The following is a 26,889-nucleotide window of genomic DNA, read 5'->3' on the forward strand; positions in this document are numbered from 1 at the left end:
TGCTAAGTAAAAATGTGTAGTGCATATACCTTAAACTTTCAAAATATAAATGATAGAACTACACTATTTCACGAAATTATACTCAAAGTTTTCGTTCAGGAAACACTATTTTCTAACTTCAAAATAAACAAATTATCGGTTGGCTAACAGATGGGTTAAAATTAAAAAAAAAAAACAAAATTCAAAATATTTTTATTCAATTAGACTTTTACTTTTGAATCGTCCAGAGCATCTCCCACTGGTTCGGAATGCCTTTCCTACCGAGAAACAAAAACAATATTAATTTCTCTCTCACGCTCATGAGTAGCCCGCGTGCGAGAGAGATAGAGAGACACTTCATGACACTTGCGCGTATTCATAGGTGCTACACAAACTTAATGTGTGAATGTTTTGTACGTGCCTCTCTCAGCAAACTACCTATAGCATTCCGGATATCTTTGATATGACTTCTGGTATGAATTAGGCAAAGCAATTAATCAAAACATACCTAATGATATATTTAACACCATTATATGAGCACTGCACTGAAAACAAATGCAATTAGATCCTATTTGCATTTGTAATTTTTACCTTTAGAAGTAGCAGTTTAACCTGTGAGTCGAAAACACAAAGTTTTGTTTCAAAACTGACTTGAATAATACCAGCAGTCTTATAACACCGCAACTCAACTGTAAGTCTCACTTCCAAATACCTCGTGTTGAAATGTTGAAAAGTGTTGAAACTTTCAACTTTAAGATCTGAAGTCACATCTACTTTGCATAAACGTTGTAACTTTTTTAAATCCTTCAAACTGTAACTTTTTAATACCTACTACAAATGAAACCGTTTATTGTAAAGTAAATAATAAGTTTAAATTCATCATGATACAACAAATATGCACCTAACAAAATATTCTTCAAAAACTATAAAAATAATCAACCATTTGGCGATTAATTGGCCATTTTTTGAACGTAACTACCTAGTATTTGGATAGGTTTATGAAAATAATTAATTTGTTTGCTATCGAGTTGTACGTAAGTAAGTACACTACAATTTTTGACTTAGTCTACTTAGTGAAAGGCTTTGACCATTACTATTCTTACCTTATCGGCAACTGGGTTTTTTATTCTAAGACCGGCAAATGCATCCCATCAAGAAATGTAATGTATCGTACTAGTACTATATCACCTTAGGAGTAAGTATAGATAGATATACATATTATATAGGGATAACAACAAAATCGACTTACTTAGGTACTATACTTGACGACTTGGGATACATCCCGGGGAAGGACATAGGCTACTTTTTAACCCGGAAAATCAATGAGTTCCTACGAGATTTAAAAAAACGGATATCCACACGGGCGAAGCCACGGGCATCCTCTAGTATGAAATAAATCAATTTTGTTTTTTTAAACTGCCATATACTCTAGGCCATACCCCTTCATATTAGGTTAGGTTAAGCGTACCTATTTACTTACCTAAATCTGACTGTATCATTACTTACCAAAGGTTAGAATATCGCAGGCAACTTCTAACTGGTCGTCAAAAAAAAATGTAATTAAAACAATATTGGTGTAAAATTTCAACTTTATTTTTCAAATTCTTTCAGATTCATTCAATTTGCAAATTGCAAACAATGCTCATCCTGTAAACTATACAATAATTACTGATTAAAACAGTGAAAGTTGCAAATCAGTGCTTGAGCGGTAATAAAGAAAAATTAAAGAAATGCACTTCCGCTTTTGTAAGTTGCACTGATCCGCTGAAATATGAAAAATGAGAACTGGCGGGGAGCCAGCTGCGCGCCGTACTACGGAGCATTCATCTGAGAATTGTTCAGACAATAAATGAAAATAATATGTAAAACCTGCTGTATACGCTATAACCCTATGACATTTAAGTATAATAATATAGAAACGCAGTTCATGCTAGTAATGCTGCTTGAAATCTATTCAAAATATGTATTTCAATATTTTTCAATGGTTTGTCTACTTTTTCATTTTAAGTTGTCTAATATACATACTCAATATTTAATGTAGGTTGGCATATTATGTATCTAATCCTATAACTGCCTCGTTTGACTACCACAGACAGACAGATAGAGAGTAACTAACTACTCTCACTCTGTAGTGATTAGGTAACTACTATTAAGTATGTAAATTAATGTTACTTGCGTTCTGGTTACTTACTGGCAGTACGAATTCAAAACACTTTTTTTGCACTCAAAATCTTTATTTTACTTTGTGCTTTACTTTGTTTTGTATTCTCCGTTTTGGAAGCCCTGTTTTCCGAGACACAGTTTTTACTAGTTCAGGAAACAGGTGCACATGCAGTAATGTTTATTATTATAACTAATTGTGTTTTGTTACGTTTACGTTACATTTGTTTCTGAGCCAAATAAATTTATCTTATCTTTATCTTTATTTAAAAGTAAATTATTTACAGTAAACCAGTGAGTCCCCTGAAATATGGCACTACTTGGGTATATCGTCAAAATTATCTTTATATTTTCTATCGACTTGTCCTCAAATAGTATCTACAAATTACTGCAAGTGTTTTTGCGGTGTATGTAGCGCGTAATATTATGTGCCGCGTCTGTGGGGCTTATATTATGTGGAGCGTGAATGATTTTCAATAAAAATAATAACGAGGTCCACGTTTTTTCGCTAACTTATGGGGTGATAAACCTTACTGTCCCAGGGCGCCAAATCTTAAAATACACCACTATCTTTATCAATTGCTTTAATCCACGTAACATAAGCCTCGAAAACAATCGCTTATAATTTAAAAACGCAAAGGTTCGGGTACAATTACCTACCACAAACACCTATCGGCCTTTTTAAAGTCCCATTAAACACAGACACAGACTGTCCTTCACGTCACACTTCATAAAGGTGCCATGTTATTTTAAAATTATTATCACTTTAAAAAAGTATTTTTTTTTTGTTCTTAATAATAATTGAAGTAATTGTCCTTAAAGTAATTGTCCTAGAACATTTCGTATCATATGTCGATAGCTATATAGCTATAATCTCGTTCTAGAAGTTAAGCATAATATTGTTTTAGAATCGTCAAGGCGCACCACTCTGGCTTCTGCATGATGCGGAATAATCGAATCTCAAGAGGGACTTGTGTACGAAATCGTTAAGCAATGATGCGAAAAACGAGAGCCTACTTAAATGGAAAGCTGTGTTAGCGAGCTTATTAGAATAAATCTGGTTAATGTTTATTTACTGGTGTACTTAATGGAATTCTGATATTCATTTTTCTTCGCACCGTGATGTATATCTACTTACTTAGGTACTCGTAGAGCTAGGTACATGGTCAAATATATTTGAACACAAATTCACTCTGAAATGTACCATATAGTACGTGACAAGTCCAGATGGCATCACCCAAAAGAACCACGCATAATATTTATTCATTGTGAACGTCTACCTTTAAACTGTTTGCAATCTCTCTCGTTTACAAAACTATGTTACTTGCCTAAAAAAAAGCTAACTTGTGAAATGAAAGTTCATGAAGAAAGCAGCAAGTATAAATTATAATAATATCTACTATTTATGTCTTCTAGACGTTGGATCAGAATAGTAGAGTACCTAACTGTTATCGCTTATTTCCCATCTTTTCTGTCGGAAACAACCAAACAAAGTATTTGAGTGCGCCAGTATTGAATCATTCACATTTCCTCCAGTCTGCGGCCTACGCTGCCGCAGCAATGGGCTGTTTCCTTTCTCGATTCCGGTCGTATACACTGCACTGCATGTTGTAGTTATTGAAGCAACCCCGTCTTTTACGTACCTACTTGAGTACTTAGAATCCAAACCAAAAAGCTAAAACAGCACAGATTTTCACAATAGATATCCATCGACTTTGCAAATTCTAAGATCTTCTATTTTAAAATCTAGAGAAGCAGAGATAACCGATTCTCTGCTGTCTGTAAAATTAAAGAAAAAACTATGTTCTCGCATTTGCGATTGTACTGTATAGGTACCTACTACTTACGACGTAGAAGCACAAAGTTTATTTAGATAAAAAAAAATTGCAATTTTTATAGAACTTCTGTAATGATGGTTCTATTTCTAAATAGTGAAAACAAAATCTATCTCACAAGGTTTTATTGAGGTTGGTTTGGTGCCGTGTAATTGACAGTACTTAGGTACCTACCTAGGTAATGAGCGCCGGGTGACGCAGTAAGTCTGTCACTCTAACTTTGCTCCGCAAGTTCGCACTCCGCACTGACGAAGCAGTACTGGAACATTTCGCAAACTTTAAATATAATATTATGGTTTAAATTGTTTAAAAGTTTCTAAATATAGATTGGTATGATTTATTATACTCCGAGCGAAATCAAATCTTGGGAAACCTAAATTATCACATTCATCTACCTAAATAGGTAGGCTGACCTATTACATAATAAATATTTATACAGTCTATAGAAAAATAATCTACAAAGGACTATTCTATTCCATCACTCTCTCTGCAGTTGCGAATGTGTAACTTTTGTAACTATGTTCTTTAACTAGTGCCTTTAATCCTTCCATGCATAAGACCTTTCCATGCAAAAAATCACGCTGATTTGTTGCTCCATTGCGGCGTGATTGAAGGACAATCCAACAAACCAATACACCAACAAACAAACACACTTTCGCCATTTATAATATGGGTAAGTAGTTATTTCTTTGCATAATGATTTTATTATGCCAGGTCAGCGTGCCACACACAGTGATTGCAACATATCTAGTCAGACAAAACAATTGAAAAGCCAGTTTTCTTCGAGAATGCTTAAACAAGAGACTGCCTAAATTATAGGATAATCTTGTATTTAAGGTGAAATAAATAACTTAACCTTATCTCAACAAATAACTTAACCTTATCTTAACTTACGCAATGGTGAGAACCCAGATAAAGGCCTTGCCAGAACCAAAGCAAGGCGGCAGCGACGTGCGGGCAGAAGGATGGCAGAAAGTCATATGAACGAATGGCTATTACCTACAATAGGGATGATGTTTCATCAAATCAGCTGATTTTTAACCCCTGACCCAAAAAGAGGGGTTTTATAAGTTTGTCGTGTGTATCTGTGTATCTGTCTGTGGCATCGTAGCTCCTAAACTAATGAACCGATTTTAATTTAGTTATTTTTGTTTGAAAGGTGGCTTGATCGAGAGTGTTCTTAGCTGCAAGAAAATCGGTTCAGCCGTTTGAAAGTTATCAGCTCCTTTTAGTTATTGTAACCTTCACTTGTTGCGGGTGTTATAAATTTTTAATTTACACTTGTTCATTATCATCCCGAGTGACACTAAGTATACATAAAGTAAAAAAAATTCAACGTCATGTCACGTTTTAATTTTTTTTATTACAACCTGTTCACACGTAGTGTCTGTGCAAACCCTAACCCGTTGGTAACCCACATTTAAGTGTGTGCGTGTGAGCGCAATAAGAGGAAACCAAGTGGACTGCCTCATTTCCGTGCGTGCGACCGCGACCGCACCCCTATTTCCTTACCGGCTGACACTCTGTACCGTTAGTACAACATTGAACACCGCATACATGGTTAATAGTATCGACTACTCCTGACTGCCAAGGTTAACGTATTCATCGATAGTACGAGCTAGTCCTAACTGTCAGTTTTGGACAGAACGTAGATACCATGACGATACCAACATGTGGAAACGTAGGTCCAACTTTTGTCTCACTTACACATTCACAAAAAAGTGGGACAGATATACGCTGCCATTTTGTCTAATTTGGCATATATTATTTCGTTTTTTGACGCTATTGACAGATGATTAACAGCGTGACAGTGACAGTCAAGCGACACCCACCGCATACTCTATGGTATGTTTGTCTATGGTAATTCATCTATATTCACTCTGAAATCACTAAAACACTGGTATCCAAAGCCAAATTTTCGTCAGATTAAAAAAAGTTACCGTTCTGTTGTCTGTTAAAGTGAAAATAAATAAAAGCAAACTGAATGAAAGGATTTTAATATACAGAAGTTCATTTAAATAGTTATTCAAGAACTAGTGATTATAATATATATTGTATTTAGGTGTGTAGGTACTATTTAAATAAAATGCAATGAGTACCTAATAATATCGTATGTCAGCTTTATATGTACGTTTACTGTCTCTTGATATCACGTCTACATAGGTTTTTTTAGAATAATAGCACTTAATAACTAGATTGGTATGTACTTAATAGGTACATATAACTATCTACATACCAATCTCTTGATTTGATTAAGGGAAGTGACCTAACCTATAGTGAAATCACAAGTGTAAATTAAAAATTTATAACACCCCCGACAAGTGAAGGTTACAGTAACTAGAAAAGACTAGAGATATAACTATCTACATACCAATCTCTTGATTTGAATAAGGCAAGCAAGTGATCAGGTTTCAAGAGTATCTAGTCGCTTATAGTGAAATCATAACTTCATTATTATTTTGTACCTACTTAAATAACTAGTCTATTAGGTACCTAGCATAAAATGGGTTCAAAAACTATTGAGCCATAGCCCATCACTGATTATTTAGTATATTTGTTAGACAGCTTTGGCTATTAAAATTCCAACATTTTTTTAGGCAGCTTTGGTGTTAAGATTACAACATTACATAGACTTAATCTTGTAATATACCATACAGTTTGGTTCTACAAAATTAAAAGCTAGGACTTGTGTTTAAAGTGGCAATAAAACATTTAATCTATGTATAATAGTTCAATAGAAAGGCAACCTTATATAACACTTTAATAAATAATTAAGTGATAAAGTTAACATAATCTCTTAATTTTTTTAACCCCGAACCAAAAAGAGGGGTGTTATAAGTTTGAGGTATCTATCTGTGGCATCGTAGCTCTTAAACTAATGAACCGATTTTAATTTAGTTTTTTTTTTTTTGTTTGAAAGGTGGGCTTGATTGAGTGTTAGCTATACTTAATCCAAGAAAATCGGTTCAGCCAATTGAAACTTATCAGCTCTTTTCTAGTTACTTGTAACCTTCACTTGTCAGGGGTGTTATAAATTTTTAAATGTTTATGCTTAGTAACTTACAAATATGCAGAATCAGGACATTGAGTTTAAGCTGTATGTCAGAATAAAGTGTATCTGTTTGTCTGTCCGCTAGCTTTTTACAGCCTACCTGTTCAACCAATTTTGAGGAAAGGTACAAGGTTCTTGTATCCCGGAGATGGACATTGCTGATGTTTTATTACAGAAAAACAGTTCCTATGGGATAAATCCGTGCAAATTAAGTTGTCATTATTATCATTTATTTGGTATGGAGTATTTGGTGTCATACTGGACTACATAGACTAGGTATCCTGGAAATCAAAGATTTAGCACTGGATTTTTAAAACTTAAAAGGGCATCATGTAGTTATTAAATATTATAAATAACACAAGACTACTATCTATCTTAACAGATATATAGTAAAATAAGAAGAATATTACCTAATTGTCTAATTAGCAATTTAGAAAATTAAAGATCAATAATTCCTTTTTCAGTGAAACCCGAGCTTGAAAGCCTGTGGATTAGTGCCTAATCCACTTTGCTAGAAGACTGCATTGTGGTGTTCCTGCATCAAGACTACACTACAGAATAAGCTCCCATAAGCTGTCAGTGCAGTAACACTCCTGTACAATTTTGTAATAATATAAATATTTAAAATTAAATAAAATGTTTTTTTTTTCTCTTCTGTTTTATTAAGTATTAAAAAATGTTTTTATAGCAGAACCAGCAAGAAACTCAACGGTTGCTCATTTCAAAGATTTTGATATATTGAATGAGTTATTGGTTAGGTTAGAGAGCTGTGGCAGGCATGCCAGTCTTCGTTGTTATTTTTTTATAACCACTTCTTGAATGACTTACTGTCTGTTATTAAGTCTGTATGTTACTGTAGTATTTGTTAAGCTATAAGTAATCAATTTGGTGTGCTAATCTTTGAATTGACAGAACCAATTTTGATGAGACTTTCACAAGCAGTTGGGACTTGGGGTGAGACGCAATCTTTAAACTAGAATGACAGGTTCTAAATCTAGTGCTGTCCTTTTCCGTAGTGCAGGGAGCATTACAAAAGGAATAGCATTTAAACCTGTCGCTTTAATTTAGTTTTGAACATAGATTTCAGGCAATATCCAGGCAGGCAAATTCCAGGATTGGTTACTTATGTAAACCCTAAGAACTTTTATTTTTAAAATGAAATAAAACAAATTAAAACAATAAAGATTTAATGACTATTACTTAAAGATCTATACCTTACACCTGTAATAGTATTAATACCTAGGTACTTTTAGATACCTAGGTATTAGGTACCAATAGGTGCATAAATAAGTAGGTACCATACAACTGTATAATTAAATTACATAAGATGTATTTAAGCACCTACATCATAAACAGTTCTTAATATATGTATAGGTATTCTACAAGATTGATGACCTCGGGTTAGTCTTGAATTGAGTTAGGTAGGTACTTGGGATCAGGGAGGCAGGCATCATAATCTGGTAATAATACTGGTGATCTGCAACCTGAAAAAAAAAATTGATTCAGAAAATCACACTAATATTATAAAGGAGAAAGTTTGTGTGTGTGTGTGTGTGTGTGTGTGTTTGTTACTCCTTCACGCAAAAACTACTGGACGGATTGGGCTAAAATTTAGAATGGAGATAGATTATACCCTGGATTAGCACATAGGCTACTTTTATCCCGAAAGATCAAAGAGTTCCCACGGGAATTTTAAGAAACCTACATCCACGCGAACGAAGTCGCGGGTATCAGCTAGTATTTAATATAAGCTACATAAAATTAGGCAGATAGGGAGGTTCATTTAACACAACATTTCATTAACTTATGCCATGTTAGGTAGGTAGGTAGGTAGGTACTTGCTTGTCTGAGTGGATGCAAGCTGGCGTGGCTCCATCATCAATGAATGCAAGGAGTGATAGGTGTTATAGGTACTGTTTGCAATTGTATAAGTATACCTACCTACTTCACCTCTGTGAGGTAATAAGTTTGAAGAACATGTACTGAGTGTTTAGGTACCTACCTAGGTGAATACTTCTAAACAACTACCCAGCTGTGCAACAAGCCAACTCACTATGGCTTTGCACAAGTACCTACCTAGGTAACTATACTGGTGGAATTTTAATAGATTAATTTTATTTAAGTATCAGATATTATGATAGGTAGTAGCTACTTTCTATAAGTGAATCCAATCATGGCAAAATGTTCCAGGTAAGTAAATGATGGTGAAAACAGCTGCAATGAAGAAATTTAAATAGAATAGAACTAAATATTCAGATACAGAGATAAGTAGGTACTAATGAATTTATCACTAAGGAATTGAAATTTAAACAGAGTAACACATAAGTACCTACCTGCTTGTACTTGGAGCCACACGTATTATGTACCTACTATAAGGCTTAGAATAATATTATGTAGATATAGGTAGGTAGCGTACCTACCTATTGTGCATAGACTTTCTTAACTTAGCCTCAATGCCCAATGGTGAGGGTGATATGGTAGGTACTCTTTGTGGTCGATCTTCTAACATTACAATTATTCTACCTTAACATTTAGCATTATTAAATGCATTCTGCGAGCCGATGGCTATCGCTGCACAAAATGGATCGTTCGAGATGCACTTTTATCATTTCAGTCTACGGACGTCTGTCGTCTAGGTAGGTACTTCTAAATGTAGGGTTTTTCAAAGAGGTTCACCACACCCAGCCTTGAGGCTTCCTGTGCCCTCATCCAGTCACTTAACGTTACTCTGTAATATCGCCAGTCAATGACACGGTATCCCACACTACACTTAGGTAGGTTCCTGAGGTACGCTGTGCTTGTACCCAATCTCCGCCCAATACGACAGGCATGGATTGTTCATTGCCACTTCAACTTGCTGGTGGCTTGGGCTATGTTAGAACCTTTCTAAGTTTCTTTGACGGATGCACTATGTACATCACAAATAACGCCGCTGAGTCAAATTTAGTTACACAACCACGACGGTTAGCTTTCACAGTCTGCTTGATCATTCTCCTCGCCTCCCGTGGGCAAATTAAGGCCCAGGGACTTATAAAATTTCATCATTTTGTTTATTTATCACTGCTCTCAAGCTTCTCTCACTGAGTATTTTTTGGTGAGTTACAATTCGACCACCGACTCGTAAACTTACGCGAAAATGACGTCATTTACTAGTTTTAGCGTGTCAAATTGGTGTCAAACGATGAACTCGTGGTTCGGATTTGCTGGTATTGGTATTGGTTTCGACGAAAACGGCTGCCATTCTCGATGGTGACGTATTAATCTGGTATTTGGTATGGTAAAGTAAAAGATATACTCGCATTTGCTCGATCAACTTTAGTTCGTAATGTTTCCGCCTGTGTCGCTGGCTGTAGATGTATGAAAAAACTCGTTTTCGAGTTTAGTATTTTAAAAACTGTGAAATCTTATACTAGCCATACTGTTTACGACACTGTAGACCGTTTAAATAGACGTAACATAGTCAAGTTGGTAAATTGGCTTAGAGCAGAACAAAAACTTCCCATGAAAAACAACATTGTACCTACCCTCGTTGAATAGGTTTTAAACATAAAAACCGTTCAAGTGCAAGTCGGACGCATACGAAGGGTTCCATCCCATCTCGTACAATATATTTTAGTATTTTTATGTGCAAAACAGCAAGTTAATGACAACAGCGCCACCTATGTGATTTAGTAAATTAATTTTTGCGTGAAAATATTTTAATTTTTTTTGTGTGATGTAACCACAAATTCACGGTTATCGGATTTATTTCTTTACTTGTGCTATAAGATCTACCTACCTACCAAATTTCATGATTCTAGGTCAACGGGAAGTACCCTATAAGTTTTCTTAACAGACACGACAGACGGACAGACAGACAAACAGACAACATTGTGGTCCTATAAGGGATCCGTTTTTCCTTTTGAGGTTTGGAACCCTAATAATAGTACGAGTTGTTTTATAGTTTTGTGAAAATATTTACGGCAGTACTAATTTTCAGTAAAAGAGTGTTGCAGGCGGGGACATGTTTGACATCAACATTATTTGTACTTTTTTATATCCCCGGCTGAGATACTCTTTAGTACCTAGGTGTTTACTATTCACTCACTACGTGGACTCCCTAAACACGTAGGTACTCCCTCATTACTGAGGATCGTGGCTGCTTTCTGATATATTTTTCTAACGCCGCCTACTCCCTCGTGTGATAAGTACATTAGATGCTAGAATCAAGACGTGCTTCCTTCATCTGATCCGTCCAACGCGACGTCTCGGCCTACGTCCACGTGGCCCTGTTAGCACGAGCTTTTCTATGCTGGTCGCGTCTTTCCTGACTAACTGAGTGAAGTTCTTGAGTGTTTTCTGTAGACAGATGGTAGATAGTCGAGATTCACGCCCAAAGTTTTCCCTCTGGCGTGGCCAAGTAATATTTGACCTAAAAGAAATCTAGACAGATATTATGTATGCTTCCTGCCTACCTAAAGCTAACGTAGCGTGGTCTGAAAATTTAAATGAATTCAAATTCAAGTGGCAAGGGAATAGATTACGAAGTTTTCTTTCATTAAAGTTGAAAAAATGGAAAAGCTTTACTTATCTACTTTGATATTTGGACTCGACATCCATTACCCGAACTTTTCGAGGAATGTTTGGCTTCACTCCGGACTTTTCTCATTTTAGTCGACATTTTTTATAACTCGGGTTCGTGATCCAAATACGCATCGCTCTCCAAAATGCTAATAAAATAGAATACCTATCCACAACGTACCTACGTTGCTAGGTACCTAGCTCCTAGAAATTGGTATAATCCTAGGAATAGGTATAATCTTTTATAACAAAGTTCCACGGCCAATTTTGGACTTGCCTTTGTACAAGTTTAAAAAATCTATTAAAATATGCTCCTAATTTATTATAATTATTATATTAATGCTATATTATACAATAATTGAAGATTATGTAAATGATCAAAGAGCGTGGGTTTGACCTGCAGCTCGCACCAGCAATGCGCAGGATTTCAATTAAGTACTTTTACTCACACACAGACTCAATCAATTAATTATACCTATATTTAATCATATGAGTAGATAGTGGCATAATATTGTATATCAAATCATTGAAAAGCGCAACCGCCGAGTTTCTTGCTGGTTCTTCTCGATGGGAAAAGCATTACGAACCACTGGTAGATGCATTTGACGATTCAAAAGTATGTAAAAGTTTAATTAATACCGCTTACTTTATGTACGTACCAACTTGTTGAAAGTAATCTATTGAGGTGATTGAGGTACGTAATCTCCGTCAACAAAGCAGAATTTTTATGGCAGCACCTACGCCAAACTAGTGCGAACAAAAGGTTTATATATGTTTTAGCGATAAATTTTCTGCGTACCCTTGCAGTGCGTGTAAATTGCGGTGGAAAGATTTAGCACGCTTGCGATAGATAGGTACACTTTTTATGTAGTGGAAAGATATTTTAGGCTCATGTTGGTCTGTACTGACCGCACGCATTCCTTTACAAAAACTGGCACCTTACAATAGAAAAGCTGCATGTTGCATAGGTACTAGGTAGTAGCTCGCTCACTTCTCTATAGCCCGAATTTTGAAACATTGTGCTCGCCAACCATGACTTTTGTATGATTTTTTCTTAGCCAACCCTACATTTTCTTGCTTCGTAAAATTCTAATAGTATCAATTGCTCTCAATTGGTATAGAACTCGTTGGGTTACCAGATTGGTGAAGCAATCGAAAAAAATCGTTCGAAGGGTTCCGTACCATTAATAATACAAAAAATAAACACTTAAATTTTTGTTAATTTTCATAGATACCATTTTGAATTTTATATCATTTGTCATAGCGGCAATAGAAATACACATTCGGTGATAATTTCAACTCTATACCTTTTACGGTTCATGAGATACAGCCTGCTGACAGACTGACGGACGGACGGACAGCGGAGGCTTAGTAATTAGGGTTCCGTTGGCCTAAGGTCTTCGGGTAGGGAACCTTAAAGCCACCTTTCATCTGGTTATCGGATAGGTGAAGGTCGTCGTTAAGTGGGATCTTAGACCAGAAAAATATTTCTGAGTGAAGTAAAGCAGTCCTCCAGAAGGTAGTGCCTAGAAAGTGAATATTTTGAAGCCGTTATTCGATACGGTATTTTGTGAATGTGTTTTTACATTATAAACCAAAATAATATCCTGTCCTAACGTTGACGAGTAGAATGAAGTTTATGGTTTATGGAGACTAAAATGACTTCTTTAATAAAGAATTTTATATTTCCGTCACAAAACGGTTTAGTGGAGTAGGTAGGTATCTGAAACGAAGCACAATGACATCGAAGGGCGAGGTCTGCCGGCGTGTCGTCTTTTACTACCACATAAAACTTTATCGGTGCTTGCTGTTGGTTTATTATGTGTTAAATATATTAATGCCCTAAGAGGCCTATGTATTCAATTTGCTAAGTAGTAAATCATCATGATATTGATAGATAAGTAAATAATACATAATCATGTAATGATTAAAACAACTTTTATTTAATTTCTATTTAATGTATTACAAAAATATTTTAAAATACACTTACATTATACAAAATACACTTGTTGGGCAATTACATTTTAGAGATCTTAGCCAGTTTTCAAACTAAAACAAATTCACAACGATGTCATCGATTCCTGTTTTTCTCTAAACTAAATTTAGAATATCTGCATCTTTTTCTTTTTAATATTGCAAAAAAAGGGCGAAAAATTAATTTTAAATTTTAAGGACTCTTAAATTAATGAATAAAATAATCAAAATGCTTCAGTCTGGTCCAGTCCAGAAGGGTTGCAGTTAGTCAGTCAGTACGTAGAAGAGTTATTTATTAGGTGATTGATCTGTTTATCAGACTACTTGTTCAAATCGACGGCATGGCATCAATGGTTTATTTATCCTCTTTAGTTAAGTGCCTTTTGAACGTGAAGAGCGTGAGTCGAAAAAAAATCATTTATCTCCTCAAGTGATATTTTGTTAATTAATAGGTACTTATTTTAATACCATTACGAGCTTTCTTAAGACAGTTTTTGGAAAAAAAATACTGACCGTTTTAGCAACAGCTAGCATAGTGTATCATTGGATTTTATGTGTTCTAAAATGCATTTGACCAGTTTTAAATATATACAACTTACACATGTATTTTTATAATTACTTAGTTCCTACTAAATGGCAATATATTATCTAAGTACAATAGTCATCATTGCAATATTAACAGTCATATTTTCTATTAAGATAACATAATTGTCTTATATCATAATAAGTAATTGATAACATATTATTTACAAAAAAATTAAAACTTTAGGTTAAAATTATTACTATTTATAACTTAATTATAACAAGAAAACTAAAACGAACAGACTAAACATACTTAATTATTTATGATTAATTATAATATACAAAGTTACAAATACATCATATTAATCCAAAATAATCCATTTAGAATGCATGTGTCATAGTTATTCGATGACTCTGACGCGGTAGGATCGTTTAGTAGTGTAAGTAAACAATTACACTAGCAAAATTATCTTCAAATTTCGCACAAAATTATACAATATTTAGTACAGGATGAACGTTATTTTCAAATACAAATAACACGACGCAATTCCGTATATTTTATGCAAAAATAGTTTTCTTTTAGAACTAGCATTCAGATGTCACCGATTGGCGCGGCAGCGGCGGGCATACTCTGGAGCGACTTGGTGCAGCCACTGAGGCTGTATGGCGGACACGGTAACGAGGTACGACCGCTTGGTGTGCAGCAACTCCGTGTACAGTACTGCTGGTGGCGCGGGTCGGACGGAATGCAACACTCCCGACGGATGCAACATGGCGGCCACTCCGGCGCTTGTGACGTAGCGGCCTCCGCCGCCCGCGCCCGTTCGCGCCCAGGCGCAGTTGGTATAAAGTCCGCTTAGGAGACACTTTAACAACTGTAACAAATAATATAATTTCCTTATAAATAACTAGCTCATGCCCGCGACTTTGTCCACTACTCCAATTACAAACCCCTATTTTACCCTCTTTCTGACCGGATAATAAATATCTGCATGCCAAATTTCAGCCCAATCCATCTAGTACTTTGAATTGTGCGTTGGTAGATCAGTCAGTCAGCTTTTCCTTTTATATGTTTAGACTAACGGCCGGTTACTGCGCTCCAAACATAAGTGACTGTTTTTTGATGCATCACATCTTAATTTCTGATTTGATCATGAAAAAATTGAGAAACTCTAAGCACAGCTTTTTCCATTGCAAGCTTATTGTTATTAAAGTTATCTAAAACTCCAAAAAGAACTCCAAATCATCATAGTGAAATTATAATTTAGATATAGAATGTTACCTGATCTATAGCAGTTCCGCAGCTGGTAACAGTCATGCTCAATCGTTGACAAACGCCGACCAACTGATGACGTATCTCATATGCGTACGACAAGTTTTTGTGATTCAAATAGTTCTCTCGACACCATTGCTGAAATAAAACATTGTCCATTGAAACCTTAAAATCCAGTGGCGTAACAATAGGATGGCAAGCCGGGCAAAATGCCACGGGTCCATGGATCAAAGGACCCCAAAGTTCTCGAGAGCCACGGGTCGAAAGAAAATTCGTGCTCATTTTATAAAATTGCGAATACCTACCTATAGTACGCGACAGGTTGAAATGGCAATCGGGAAGGGAACGCCCAGCACACCCGCACAACCCCCGCACTATCCCAGTGCGGGTGTGCGGGGCGTTTTTATATTTTCAACGTACCTTTTTTAATGGGGCTTTACAGAACGCTTTATACACGTTCAGAAGCGTGATATGATCACCGAGAGGCGATATAAATTTTTGTTTCACTTTCAAAGCTTCTTCCCTCTTGTGTAATGGTGTGTGAAACACATTTTCACTGGACATTACCGCGACCAAACTCAGTGCCTGGAAAAATTATATGACTGAACATTCGTATCGAGCCCACAAAGCACTTATTCTATCTTTATTTCTACTTGGGTTATATAATAATGTATCTAATAGAATAATATAATCATTGTTACCTCTTCTAAGCAGTCGTATTCGGGGGCACATAACAGAACTTTGGAATATTTGGGGTCTATTGGAAAAGCGGTCATTTTCTTCCCAAGTACAGTCAGTTCTGGATTATTTTCACTATCTACGGCACCTGAAAAATATATTACTATCGTAAATAAAATAATTAGGTTATAGTTTTTTTATTAATAGCAAAAGAACCCAGTATACATATTCACAAAATATACTGTATATAAAGAATAAAACTCATATTATTCTTTATCCGTATGTATAAAAAGAAAAGCTGACTGACTGCCTGACTGACTGACTGATCTATCAACGCACAGCTCAAACTACTGGACTGATCGGTCTGTAATTTGGCAGATAGTTATTATGACCAAAAAAGGATTTTTAAGAATTCAATCCCTAAAGGGGAAAAATAGGGGTTTGAAATTTGCCCCCGCGGACGAAGACGCGGGCATAAGGTAGAATTATTTATTTAAGGTAGTATTTTTTATACTCGCATATCAATAGGAAATCAGACATTTTAAAAGTATTGTTTTGTGCTTAAAATATCTCCAAATACTAATTTATTTAGAAGGCTATAGAAACAGATTATTACTCTGCATAAAAAATACATTTAGATCAATAGAACAAAATAAATCCGGTGTAAAGATAGACTGCAAGTAAAGCTCGCGAACTCGCTTACTTTGAAAAGGGTCTGCAACTAATGGTGTGAGATGAAATTGCCTTGAGATGGGTAAAACAACAAACTATGCACAACACCTCGTGATTTGTTGTACGAGTTCAGTTACAATAATATAACGTTATGTTTAAAGGAATGAGAGTTAATGGTTAAAAATTTATGTTAGTATTTTTTTTGCAAATAAATATCATTTGTTATTTACTAGCTGATGCCCGCGACTTCGTCCGCGTGAATTTACGTTTTTCAAAATCCCGCGGGAACTGTTTGATTTTCCAGGATAAAAAGTAGCCTATATGTTAATCCAGGGTATAATCTATCTCTATTTCAAATTTGAGCCAAATCCGTCCAGTAGTCAACATCCAAACATCCACACTTTCACATTTATAATATTAAAAATAATAATTAGGATTCAAATCTTCTGGGCTTCCCTAACCAAATGAACACAACTATACAATTTTTAAACTTTTTCTAATTGAACTTTCAATATCTTAATCAAAACAGTATAAAAGTTTAACACTGTAATTATAATATAAATTACCTATTTCTTTCAACAGAACTAAAGCTGCTTGTATTGAATCTCTAGGAGGTGAATCCAATAACGGAAAAGTGCTGGGGTCCATTCCTGCGGCAATTAACATTAGCATTGTGGAAGTCAAGGGACATCTAAAACAAATAGGTTTATTAAAAAAGATGCTAGGTGACCAGAGTACCATACACGAGAAAATACATATATCGAGAAAGGCCCCGACCGATGCACTGCCCTCTGTTGCAATATAGTTGAATGATCTCGCTAGCCAGAGCGTGACGAGTGATTGCTGCGAAAGCCAAACTGCTCGACCGGCAGACTCGCAGGTCGGTAGCTTCCAGGAAGGCGGCGGTCATTTTCTAGTTTGGGGATGGTGAGATACTTTCCCAGCTTTCTCTACGACTTTTTTTTGTCAAAACTCGTACCATTGTTGATGGAGGGCGTATTCATTGATGCGCCCGTCGATGTGCACCACTCACCTGACGATCTCAGGCGTGTTATGGTGTTGCCTCGCGGCGAAGTCGGCGGCGGTGTAGAGCCGGTAAGCGGCGCCCGCGGCGGTGCGGCCGGCGCGGCCCGCGCGCTGCCAGCCCGCCGCCTGCGAGCACGCGCGCACTACCAGCCGCTCCGCGCCCGTCGATGTGCACCATGTCCTAAGACAATCGTTACAGGTTCAATTAGCCTGCAGCCCTTACATTTGATATCTCACATGATAGGTTTAAAAAGAAATTATAACACAAAGTTGAGTGTTATAAAACTTTTAGGACCTCAAAACTTGCAAGCAACATCGAGTCTATAAGTAGATACATCTAGTTGTAAGTTGTGACCTTGTAAATACATAGCAAAACTAAAACTACAGTCCTCATACTTTGCAAATGTTTCTATAGCACCCTGTTAAATAATACCTAATGTAATATTCCTATGAAATAATGTAATTTTTGGAGTTCACAAGCAGTATTACAAATGACTGTAAATACTCACATACCTTTCTTTTACAACACCAGTATCAATGACACATTTTATCTGTGGGATAGTGACAGACGCTTCCGCTATATTAGTGGCCAACACAATCTTCCTCATTCCTGGTGGAGTCTTCTTCCAGACCTGGAGTTGTTTTGCTGCTGGCAACCCTGCATATAAGGGGCATACCCTGATTTGTGGGCCTTTAGCTTCCTGAAATTATGAAGCTGTAATACATATAATTTATATAGGATACTTATAAGTGTATAGTTATAATATATTATAAGTAAAATAGTTGTACATAACACTTACTTTTGCTATTTGTTTTATATTGCTCATAACTGTCTCTATTTCTTCCTGGCCAGTGAGGAATACAAGGAAATCGTGGCTAGAAATAATAGCAAAGTTATTTACTAAATTATTTATTTATATAAATAACTAAATTTCTACTTCTTAAATGAGTACTTAGTAATTCGAAAAAAGAATTATCATATTTTTTATTTTATGTATTAAAAATTGCATATTACATTTTACTTGGCAAAAATCTATACTTAAAAAAAAACTACTTATGAATGTGTGTTGTTTGTTTGTCCTACCTTCACGCCCTAACTAAGCAACTAACCGACTTGATTTTTAGCATAGAGCTAGTTGCAAGGATGGAGAGTAACATAGGCTATTTTTATCCTGGAAAATCAGAGTTCCCATGAGCTTTCATCAACTAGTAATATTATATTTGTAACGCTAACTTACTTAGCTGGAGTTGTTGCATGTAATTGGAATATAGTGCACACAGCAGCATATTGGTAATCCTCATGTTTAGTCTTTGAATGGTAGATGGTCACAGGATATGTCCGTCCTTCCAAATATATAACTGGACAATTGTTGTAATACTTTCTAAATGCATCTACATCCATTGTTGCTGACATTATGATGACCTAAAAATGATACCCTTTGTTACCAATTCACAAAAAATATGTCCTGAAAAATATCTTAAAACAAGCAAGTTATAATTTAGTGCATCATAGATGACTTAACAGTTCCAGGTACAGAAGAACCATTCCCCAGAGGGCCAGACGTTTAAAATAAATAGCAACTCTTTTTACAGCAAAATAAAGTGCAATTTAGCTCTTAAGAGAGAGAAACTTCAGACTTGCTGTGACATCCAAGTTACAGCAAAGACTGATGATTATTGGCTTCCCATAACATATAGAATCCTAGTTTGGGAGCCGGACACTAGTTACTGTACTTTACCCTACATCTTTTATTGTACCTTAGTAAACATCCGTTAATAAGGATCTTTTAAATAACTTTTTTTATTGAACTATGTAACACAATCATTATTTAAAAAAATATAAGTACCTTTAATATGTTTATTTTCTGTTCGTCCCTTTCTTTCTGTGCCAGTTTAACAATACCAAAAAGTACATCTGTATTTACTGTGCGTTCATGGGCTTCATCTAATATTATCACAGAGTATTTCTTCAGCAATGGATCATTCATTGCTTCTCTCAGTAGCATACCATCTGTCAGGTACTTGATTTTTGTCCGTGGGCTTGTCACATCTTCAAATCTGACTGTATATCTGACACAATGAAATCAGAATAAGTATAGAGGTCTTAAAGAAACATAATTGGTTAATTTACACTGTGCTGATGGGCAGTGACCCATCATTGCACACTTGTAAAATTAGACCTTATTTGCACTATTAGTTTGATTTATGCTGTGTTGCACGCTAAAAATATGCTTATGTGAATTATTATTGTATATTGTTGCACAAACTGTTTTACATAATAGCAGGCACATGGTCTGCAATCAGGAAAAACAAATGATACAATTTCTATTTCTTTATTTAGTTCTGTGATCTGAAATTATTATACCAAGTGGTAATAAAAATAAGATCATAATGTTATAATCTTTAACATGCAACTTTAAAAAAAAAAGAAACTATTGACCTTAAGTTTTATTCAATTGGTACCATCTTGACTGACTTCAACTGACTCACAACATTCAGGTTCAATCAAGCTAACCTTATGTAAATTGGTTGATGCATTTGACTATTCAAAAATTCTTGTAAGTTTTATTGAATAAAAAACATTTTATTTCAAATACAAATAAATAAATACCTACCCTACAATTGATCCTATCTCACTATTTGTCTCTGCTGCCACACGTAAAGCCAGGGTGATTGCTGCAACTCTACGAGGCTGTGTCACAGCTATACACCCCTTACCCTCTATTCTATGTTCATGTATTATCTGTGGGATTTGTGTTGTTTTTCCACTTCCTGTTTCACCAAGCAATATCATTGTGTTGTGTTTTCTTATCTCCTCTAGGAGTCTGTAAGATATCCATACTAATATTAATAAATGTAAAAGAACTGTCTGTTTGTTACTTTTTAGCGAAACCACTGAACATTTTTCAATATTTGGCAAGGGGATAGCTTTCATTCTGGGAAAGGACATAGGATACTTTTATCTCAGAAAACCCAAGTTCTTACAAGATTTTTAAAAAACTAAATCTGTCTGGACGAATTTGTGGGCATCGGCTAATTAAGTATTGCAAGATACACTGTTCCACTATAGAATGAGTCACCATTAATTTGACTAAAGGGGGGATGAAGAGAGGTAAAGGGGGTGGTCCTAACACCCTAGTTAAAATTTCACAATGAGGAAATCAATTTTTTTTTCAAAATTGTATGATAACTTGTTAATATTCACTGGACAGAGGTTTGCACTGCAACTATAAGTTCTATTGGTAAATGTGACCAATCAATACTTATTTTGCCAAAACATAAAGTTAGGTTAGGTTAGATTAGAAGATGAATATTCATCAAGCACTTGGTGCTATTTGGTAATATACTGAACTTAAGTTAAAATGTAGTGATTTTGGTAGACCTAATTGAAATCTAAACAAAAGTAAATAATATGTGACAAATAGCCTTAAAAATAGTACTTACCAAACTAGGTACTTACCTACCTAAATATAACTTTGAAAAACTTGGTTCCTCACTGTGAAATTTTAACTAGGATTTCAAGACTATCTCCTTTACCTCCTTTCATCACCCTTAAATCAAAATGTTGGTGATTCAATCTATAGCAACCCTAAATATAGCAAAGTCTGTTAAAAATATAAAACACGAGCTATTATAAAAAACTAAAAACGAATACAGAAATTACCTGGTTCTAACTTGATAGACAGGGAGTGTTTTTCTTGCTTCTTGCAAATCTTCAGTCTCGGTAACATCGTTGGATAAAATATCATTATATTCATTGCAAGAGTCTTGACTAACACCATTATAACGAGAATTTTTCACAGCTTCTGTATTATTTTTTACGTTATTTTCAATGCTTAGTTTTAATCTTTTAACTTTCAAATCATACGAGCTTTTCTGCTCTTTTTCCCTGCCGAAGGCAGTGTACTTAGAATCCATTTTGTTATCTATAAAACATTTTAATTATATAAATAACTATCTTGAAAATAATAAGAAGGCAATAAAAATCACACTTTATTTCAAAAATTAAATATAAATAAAGGTCTAACCTCAAAATCTTGATTTTTTGCAATTTTTTTCCCGTTCCTGCGCTCTGGATTCTTGTTTTCTCTCACAGAGTACAGACCCAGACCAACCCCAACCGGTTTCTCAAAGCATCTCTGAGCTTATAGAGTTCCATGCTTCGATCAATACTAGGTCTGTGGTGCCATGTGCCATGTGCCCGAGATAGCAAACAGAACAACATGGAAGCAAGCATACCAACATTGATTGCATTGCTACCACAGACCACGAATCCGGAAATGCATTCACTCATTCCATAGACATGATAGATTCACTCAATTCATAATAGATAGGTAATAGATCAATCAAATCACAGACAGACAGACCAAATCAAATCACAAAATATCAACAATGTCAATTGTCAATCAGTAATTCAATAGGTAATAATTTGTCGTTGTCCAAAATATAAAATAAAATAATTATTACCTATTCTCTTAAAAAAAAGCAAAGCAACGAAAACATAGCTACAATGTACTTGCTTTTGAAATAAAAAGTCGTGTCTAAAGGAATATATACGGAATTAAGTCCCAAAACGTTAAAAGTCCAAAACATTATTGGTATCTAAATAGTCAAATTATAGATTTAACTACAATGATTTTACCTAGAATATTTATGAAAAATATAAAAAGAAGTTTCCATTTATCTCAAAACTACTATGTTGAGCATCGCAACCCTTTCGTTAGAACATGGGAGACATTATTTAAAGATGTTAAAGCTAGTCTTAATATGAACAAAAATCCAGTTTACCCTGAACATGTAGATGTTGTTATTGTTGGCGGGGGTTTTATAGGGGCTTCAGCAGCCTATTGGCTCAAAACTAGAGCGGGTGACGGATTATCTATAGTTGTTTTAGAAAAAGATCCCATGGTAAGTCAAACCCAATTTCGTCTTTTTTGTAGTTATAGCAAACAAAAGCAATTATGCCACACCAAAGGAGTATTTTGGAAACTCAATTATTATTTACCAGTTGCTGCCCAGAAGTCAGAACATTGCTTATGAGGATTTAGATTTTTAGGGTTTCATGCCTCGAAAGGAAAAAAGAAACTCTTATAGGATCACTTCGTTTTTTGTCTGTCAAGAAACCTATAGGGTTCTTCCTGTGGACCTAGGAACCTGGAATAATAGTTTTTGATTTATTGCGCAAAATGTTGAAAAAATACGACTTTAGTATGGAACCCTCTGTGCGCGAGTCTGACTCGCACTTAGCCGGTTTGTTTTAATTAAGTATTGTTGAATTTATGTTTTTCCAGTGTAAAAAAATATATTCTATGTCCACATTTAGGATGCCTCTGAGACTATATATATCTTCATCAAAATAGGATCTACAGTTGAGCAGCATAAAGTTAACAGACAGATACACACTTTCACATAATTTAACTAAGGATGGATAATAGTATAAGTTGCTTCTTTTAGTGATCCTATATATCAGTTATACTACATGTTGTGCCAATATTTATGTCAAGTCTGCTCCTGAACTGATTTAATGATCATGATGTCCATACACACTTGGGTAGTTTTTTACATACACTCTGGTTGAAAAAGCGCTTTCTATATGTTACAAAAATAAACTCTGTTATTTTCCATTCTTTCAGTATACAAATACACAGAAGATGTTATCACACGGTGTGCTGACCCAACATTTTTCATTAGCTGAAAACATATATCTCTCACAATTCAGTGCAGAATTCTTTCGCAACATAAAAGAATATTTAGGTGATAATGTTGATTTGCAATACTGTCCAATAGGGCAATTATTGCTAGCAAGCGACAAATATGTTGAAAAGTTAGAACAAAATGTTGATGCACAGAAAGATTATGGTATAAGAAGCAAATTATTAACAGTTCAGGAAATACAGGACAGATATCCATGGATTAATACATCAGATATCAAGTTAGGTAATACATAAGTACATTAGTCATTTAGCTGGACTTTTTACTAACCAGTTCTTGTCACTGAAATTAACAATAACAATCCTATATTTTTAGGCTGTATCGGCACTGAATCAGAAGGTGTCTTCAATGCTACAGAACTCCTTAGAGGCTACATACAGAAATCTCAAGAACTTGGCGCAAATTTCATTAAGTCTGAAATGATTGGGTTTGAAATGGAAGTACAAAGAGATGTATTAATGGAAGGTATAACACCAGGTTCATTTCAAAAGATAAACAGATTACTTTACAAAACTGATGATGGTGAGATACACAATTTGAAGTTTGCTGCCTGCGTCATAGCTGCGGGAACAGAGGCAACCAATATTGCTAAGCTAGCAAAAATTGGTACATCAAAAGGCTTACTGAAAGAACCTTTGCCAATTGAACAAAGGTGAAGCATACTCTATTATATTTGTTTGTTATAGTATAAACAGAATCATCACCACTAGCTGACAAGTGGAATAAAATTATATTAGATTGTTTTCAAATAGTGCCACTATAAAAACCTTATGTTAATTAAATATACTTAAAGAATGGGTCATGATAATGTAGTTATTACAGCTAGTTTTAAAGAAAATTTAAATATTATACTTTAACTTTACAGAGAATATAACATATATTCTATAGAAAATGCAAAAAATGATTTGGCAGTTGGATTGAATTCTCCCTTTGTAATGGATACAAGTGGCTTATGGTTGAGAAGAAATGGTCTGCAGAACAATCTACTGTGTGGACAAATACCTTCTATTAGACAAGACAGCGGTTATTCAGATACTGAAGTTTTCCAAGCATCCTTAGTGAATAGATATCCTCATTTGAAAGATTCTGAGGTAGGAGAAGAATTCTTGAAACAAGATTTGTATTGGTGTTGTGGCAGCTAGTACAATTCATCCATACTATAATATTATAAATGCGAAAGTGTGTCTGTCTGTCTGTCTGCTACGTTTTCACGGCCCAACCGCTGAACCGATTTTAATGAAATTTGGTACAGACTTAGGATACATCCCGGGGAAGGCCATAGGCTACTTTTTATCCCGGAAAATCAAAGAGTTCCTAATGGATTTTAAAAACCGAAATCCACGCGGGCGAAGCCGCGGGCATCCTCTAGTATATTATAGTTGATTTTCAGATTACATGTATTTATTGCTAATCCATTGCTTTGTTGTGGCCCAACAACTTGATAGATTTTAATGATGTCACAGCTCTATTTGGAGGACATATTAAGCTTAGGTTCCACAAAAGGCTGAAGAATGAAGATATAGTAAATTTAAATGTTTTTTTTTTTAGATAAAAGTAGTTTCAACGGAGCTAACAGACTGCAACACCTATGATGACACTGGAATTATTGGCCCGCATCCATACCACAGCAATTTAATTTTTGCCGCAGGATTTGGTAGACAAGGTAACCGGTATATCAGCTGTTCATTCATTTTGCACTAAAATTAACCACACTTAAATATTATGAAAAAATATGCAAGCAATTCTCAAGTTTGTGGTACCTATCTCTTCAAATTAAGGGATTCAAAATGGACCAATAAAGAGGCAGTAAATAGAAATCCCAAAAAGGACAAGCTCAAAACAAAAGTCCAATCTTTTTGAGAATAGCTCACTTATCAAAACCTTCCTTGAAATAAATTATACACAAAAAATAGGTCAGTCGAGTCATTTTTTGACCCTATTTTATAAATGTAACAAAAATTCTGGACAGTTAGTATAATTGAAAGAGAAACCGGCCAACTGCGAGTCAGACTCGCGCACTCAGGGTTCCGTACTCATGATGTACACGTAAAGCCCTTTCATATGAACCCCACTTGGTAGTTTTCTTACTTTTAAAATTTAAACTTCGATTTTTTTAAATCATGTGACCAGAAATTTACGGTTTTCGGATTTACTCCTTATGCTATAAGACCTACCTACCTGCCAAATTTCATGATTCTAGATCAACGGAAAGTACCCTATGGGTTTTCTTGACTGACACGACGGACGGATGGACAGACAGACAGATAACAAAGTAATTCTATAAGGGTTCCGTTTTTCCATTTGAGGTACGGAACCCTAAAAAGAAACAAATCAACAATAATGTGTATGTTTGAACAAGCTTAAGTATTATGATATTAATCCATTGTTGCAGGTGTTCAACATAGTCCTGGGATAGGTAGAGCTATTGCGGAACTAGTTATAGACTGCCAATACAATGGTATTGATTTCACTAGATATGGATTTGATAGGATATTAATAAATGAGCCATTAATTGAAACAAATGTATATTAATTTATTAAAAGTTTAATTAAAATTAAGTTTATTAAACAACAGAGTATTTTATTGGAGTCTTACAATAATGAACCAGTAGTGGCATTTAAATCTACCGAAGGACTCAAGGAAAATAAAATTCTTAGGCTGGGCACACTTTGCATTAGTCTGAACAACAGTAGCCTCTAAGCGCCAGGGCACAAATGGCGGAGCGCAGCTTCTTTAGTAGCAGTTTTGAAATCCATACTAATATTATAAATGCGAAAGTGTGTCTGTCTGTCTGCTACCTTTTCACGGTTCAACAGTTAAACCGATTCTGACGAAATTCGGTACAGGGTTAGCTTATATCCCGGGGAAGGACATAGGCTACTTTTTATCCCGGAAAATCAAAGAGTTCCCACGGGATTTCTTAAAACCCATCCGCTTAACCGATTTGTATGAAATTTGGTACTGAGGTAGCTTGCATCCCTGTAATTGACATAGGCAACTTTTTATCCCGGAAAATCAAACAGTTCTCACAGGATGTTTAGAACTTATACCGTAGAGTTCCCTAACTTCGTCTGCTTTTGACCGTTTTTTCAAATTTTCCGCCAATCGGATGTAAAAAAATCTGTTATGTCTGACAAACAGCGTCCAATGGTAATAGTTCTTTTTATGTGTGTATGAAAGTGTACCTACTGTTTATAGTTTAGGCAAGCTAATGACCGTTAAAAAAATAGACGAAGTTAAGGTGAAATTCCAAACTTCATCTATGCATAGGAAATTTATTTTAAACATAATGCCAATTTTATCAAAAAAATATAAATAATATAAAATTATTCAAAAGTCCAAATACACTATCTTAATGCCTTTTAATTTTATATATTTTATACTTTTATTTAGGTAGACGAAGTTAGGGCGTACTTTGTCCAAAATCGTTCTTAAATTCAGGGGTG

At 35.1% G+C, this 26,889-nt stretch overlaps 2 protein-coding genes and 1 long non-coding RNA gene across 3 annotated transcripts; 2 read left to right on the forward strand and 1 right to left on the reverse strand.

Moving 5' to 3' along the window:
• The first annotated feature begins 6,108 nt into the window (after nt 1-6,108).
• LOC123867826 lies at nt 6,109-7,676 on the forward strand. Its single transcript, XR_006796518.1, has 2 exons — nt 6,109-6,264; nt 7,491-7,676. It is a non-coding gene; the product is annotated as an uncharacterized LOC123867826 (long non-coding RNA).
• Nucleotides 7,677-14,664: 6,988 nt separating this feature from the next.
• Nucleotides 14,665-21,919, reverse strand: LOC123864160 (ATP-dependent RNA helicase DHX33-like). The gene is made up of 13 exons (XM_045904468.1): nt 21,760-21,919; nt 21,396-21,657; nt 20,347-20,556; nt 19,579-19,801; nt 18,970-19,154; nt 18,532-18,607; nt 18,245-18,432; nt 17,739-17,912; nt 17,272-17,396; nt 16,057-16,181; nt 15,776-15,940; nt 15,365-15,493; nt 14,665-14,957 (listed from the first exon to the last, which is right to left on the reverse strand). The coding sequence occupies exons 2-13, from the start codon at nt 21,647-21,649 to the stop codon at nt 14,682-14,684; spliced, it is 2,130 nt and encodes a 709-aa protein (XP_045760424.1). The 5' UTR covers nt 21,650-21,657; nt 21,760-21,919; the 3' UTR covers nt 14,665-14,681.
• Nucleotides 21,920-22,106: 187 nt separating this feature from the next.
• Nucleotides 22,107-26,077, forward strand: LOC123865227 (FAD-dependent oxidoreductase domain-containing protein 1-like). Its single transcript, XM_045906193.1, has 6 exons — nt 22,107-22,639; nt 23,365-23,668; nt 23,759-24,095; nt 24,309-24,534; nt 24,992-25,106; nt 25,836-26,077. The coding sequence occupies exons 1-6, from the start codon at nt 22,364-22,366 to the stop codon at nt 25,973-25,975; spliced, it is 1,398 nt and encodes a 465-aa protein (XP_045762149.1). The 5' UTR covers nt 22,107-22,363; the 3' UTR covers nt 25,976-26,077.
• The last annotated feature ends 812 nt before the right edge of the window (nt 26,078-26,889 follow it).

The sequence above is a fragment of the Maniola jurtina genome, chromosome 1, assembly GCF_905333055.1.
Source record: "Maniola jurtina chromosome 1, ilManJurt1.1, whole genome shotgun sequence".
NCBI classification, from domain to species: domain Eukaryota; kingdom Metazoa; phylum Arthropoda; class Insecta; order Lepidoptera; family Nymphalidae; genus Maniola; species Maniola jurtina.

Excerpts from the sequence above, each read along its gene's own strand:
- LOC123864160 (XM_045904468.1), bottom strand. The coding sequence starts at position 21,649 with ATGGATTCTAAGTACACTGCCTTCGGCAGGGAAAAAGAGCAGAAAAGC. Across the intron at positions 17,913-18,244 it reads ACTGGTGTTGTAAAAGAAAG|GACATGGTGCACATCGACGG; the intron begins GTATGTGAGTAT and ends CGATTGTCTTAG. Across the intron at positions 16,182-17,271 it reads AGTTCTGTTGAAAGAAATAG|GTGCCGTAGATAGTGAAAAT; the intron begins GTAATTTATATT and ends TATATTTTTCAG.
- LOC123865227 (XM_045906193.1), top strand. The coding sequence starts at position 22,364 with ATGATTTTACCTAGAATATTTATGAAAAATATAAAAAGAAGTTTCCAT. Across the intron at positions 24,535-24,991 it reads CTCATTTGAAAGATTCTGAG|ATAAAAGTAGTTTCAACGGA; the intron begins GTAGGAGAAGAA and ends TTTTTTTTTTAG. Across the intron at positions 25,107-25,835 it reads CGCAGGATTTGGTAGACAAG|GTGTTCAACATAGTCCTGGG; the intron begins GTAACCGGTATA and ends CCATTGTTGCAG.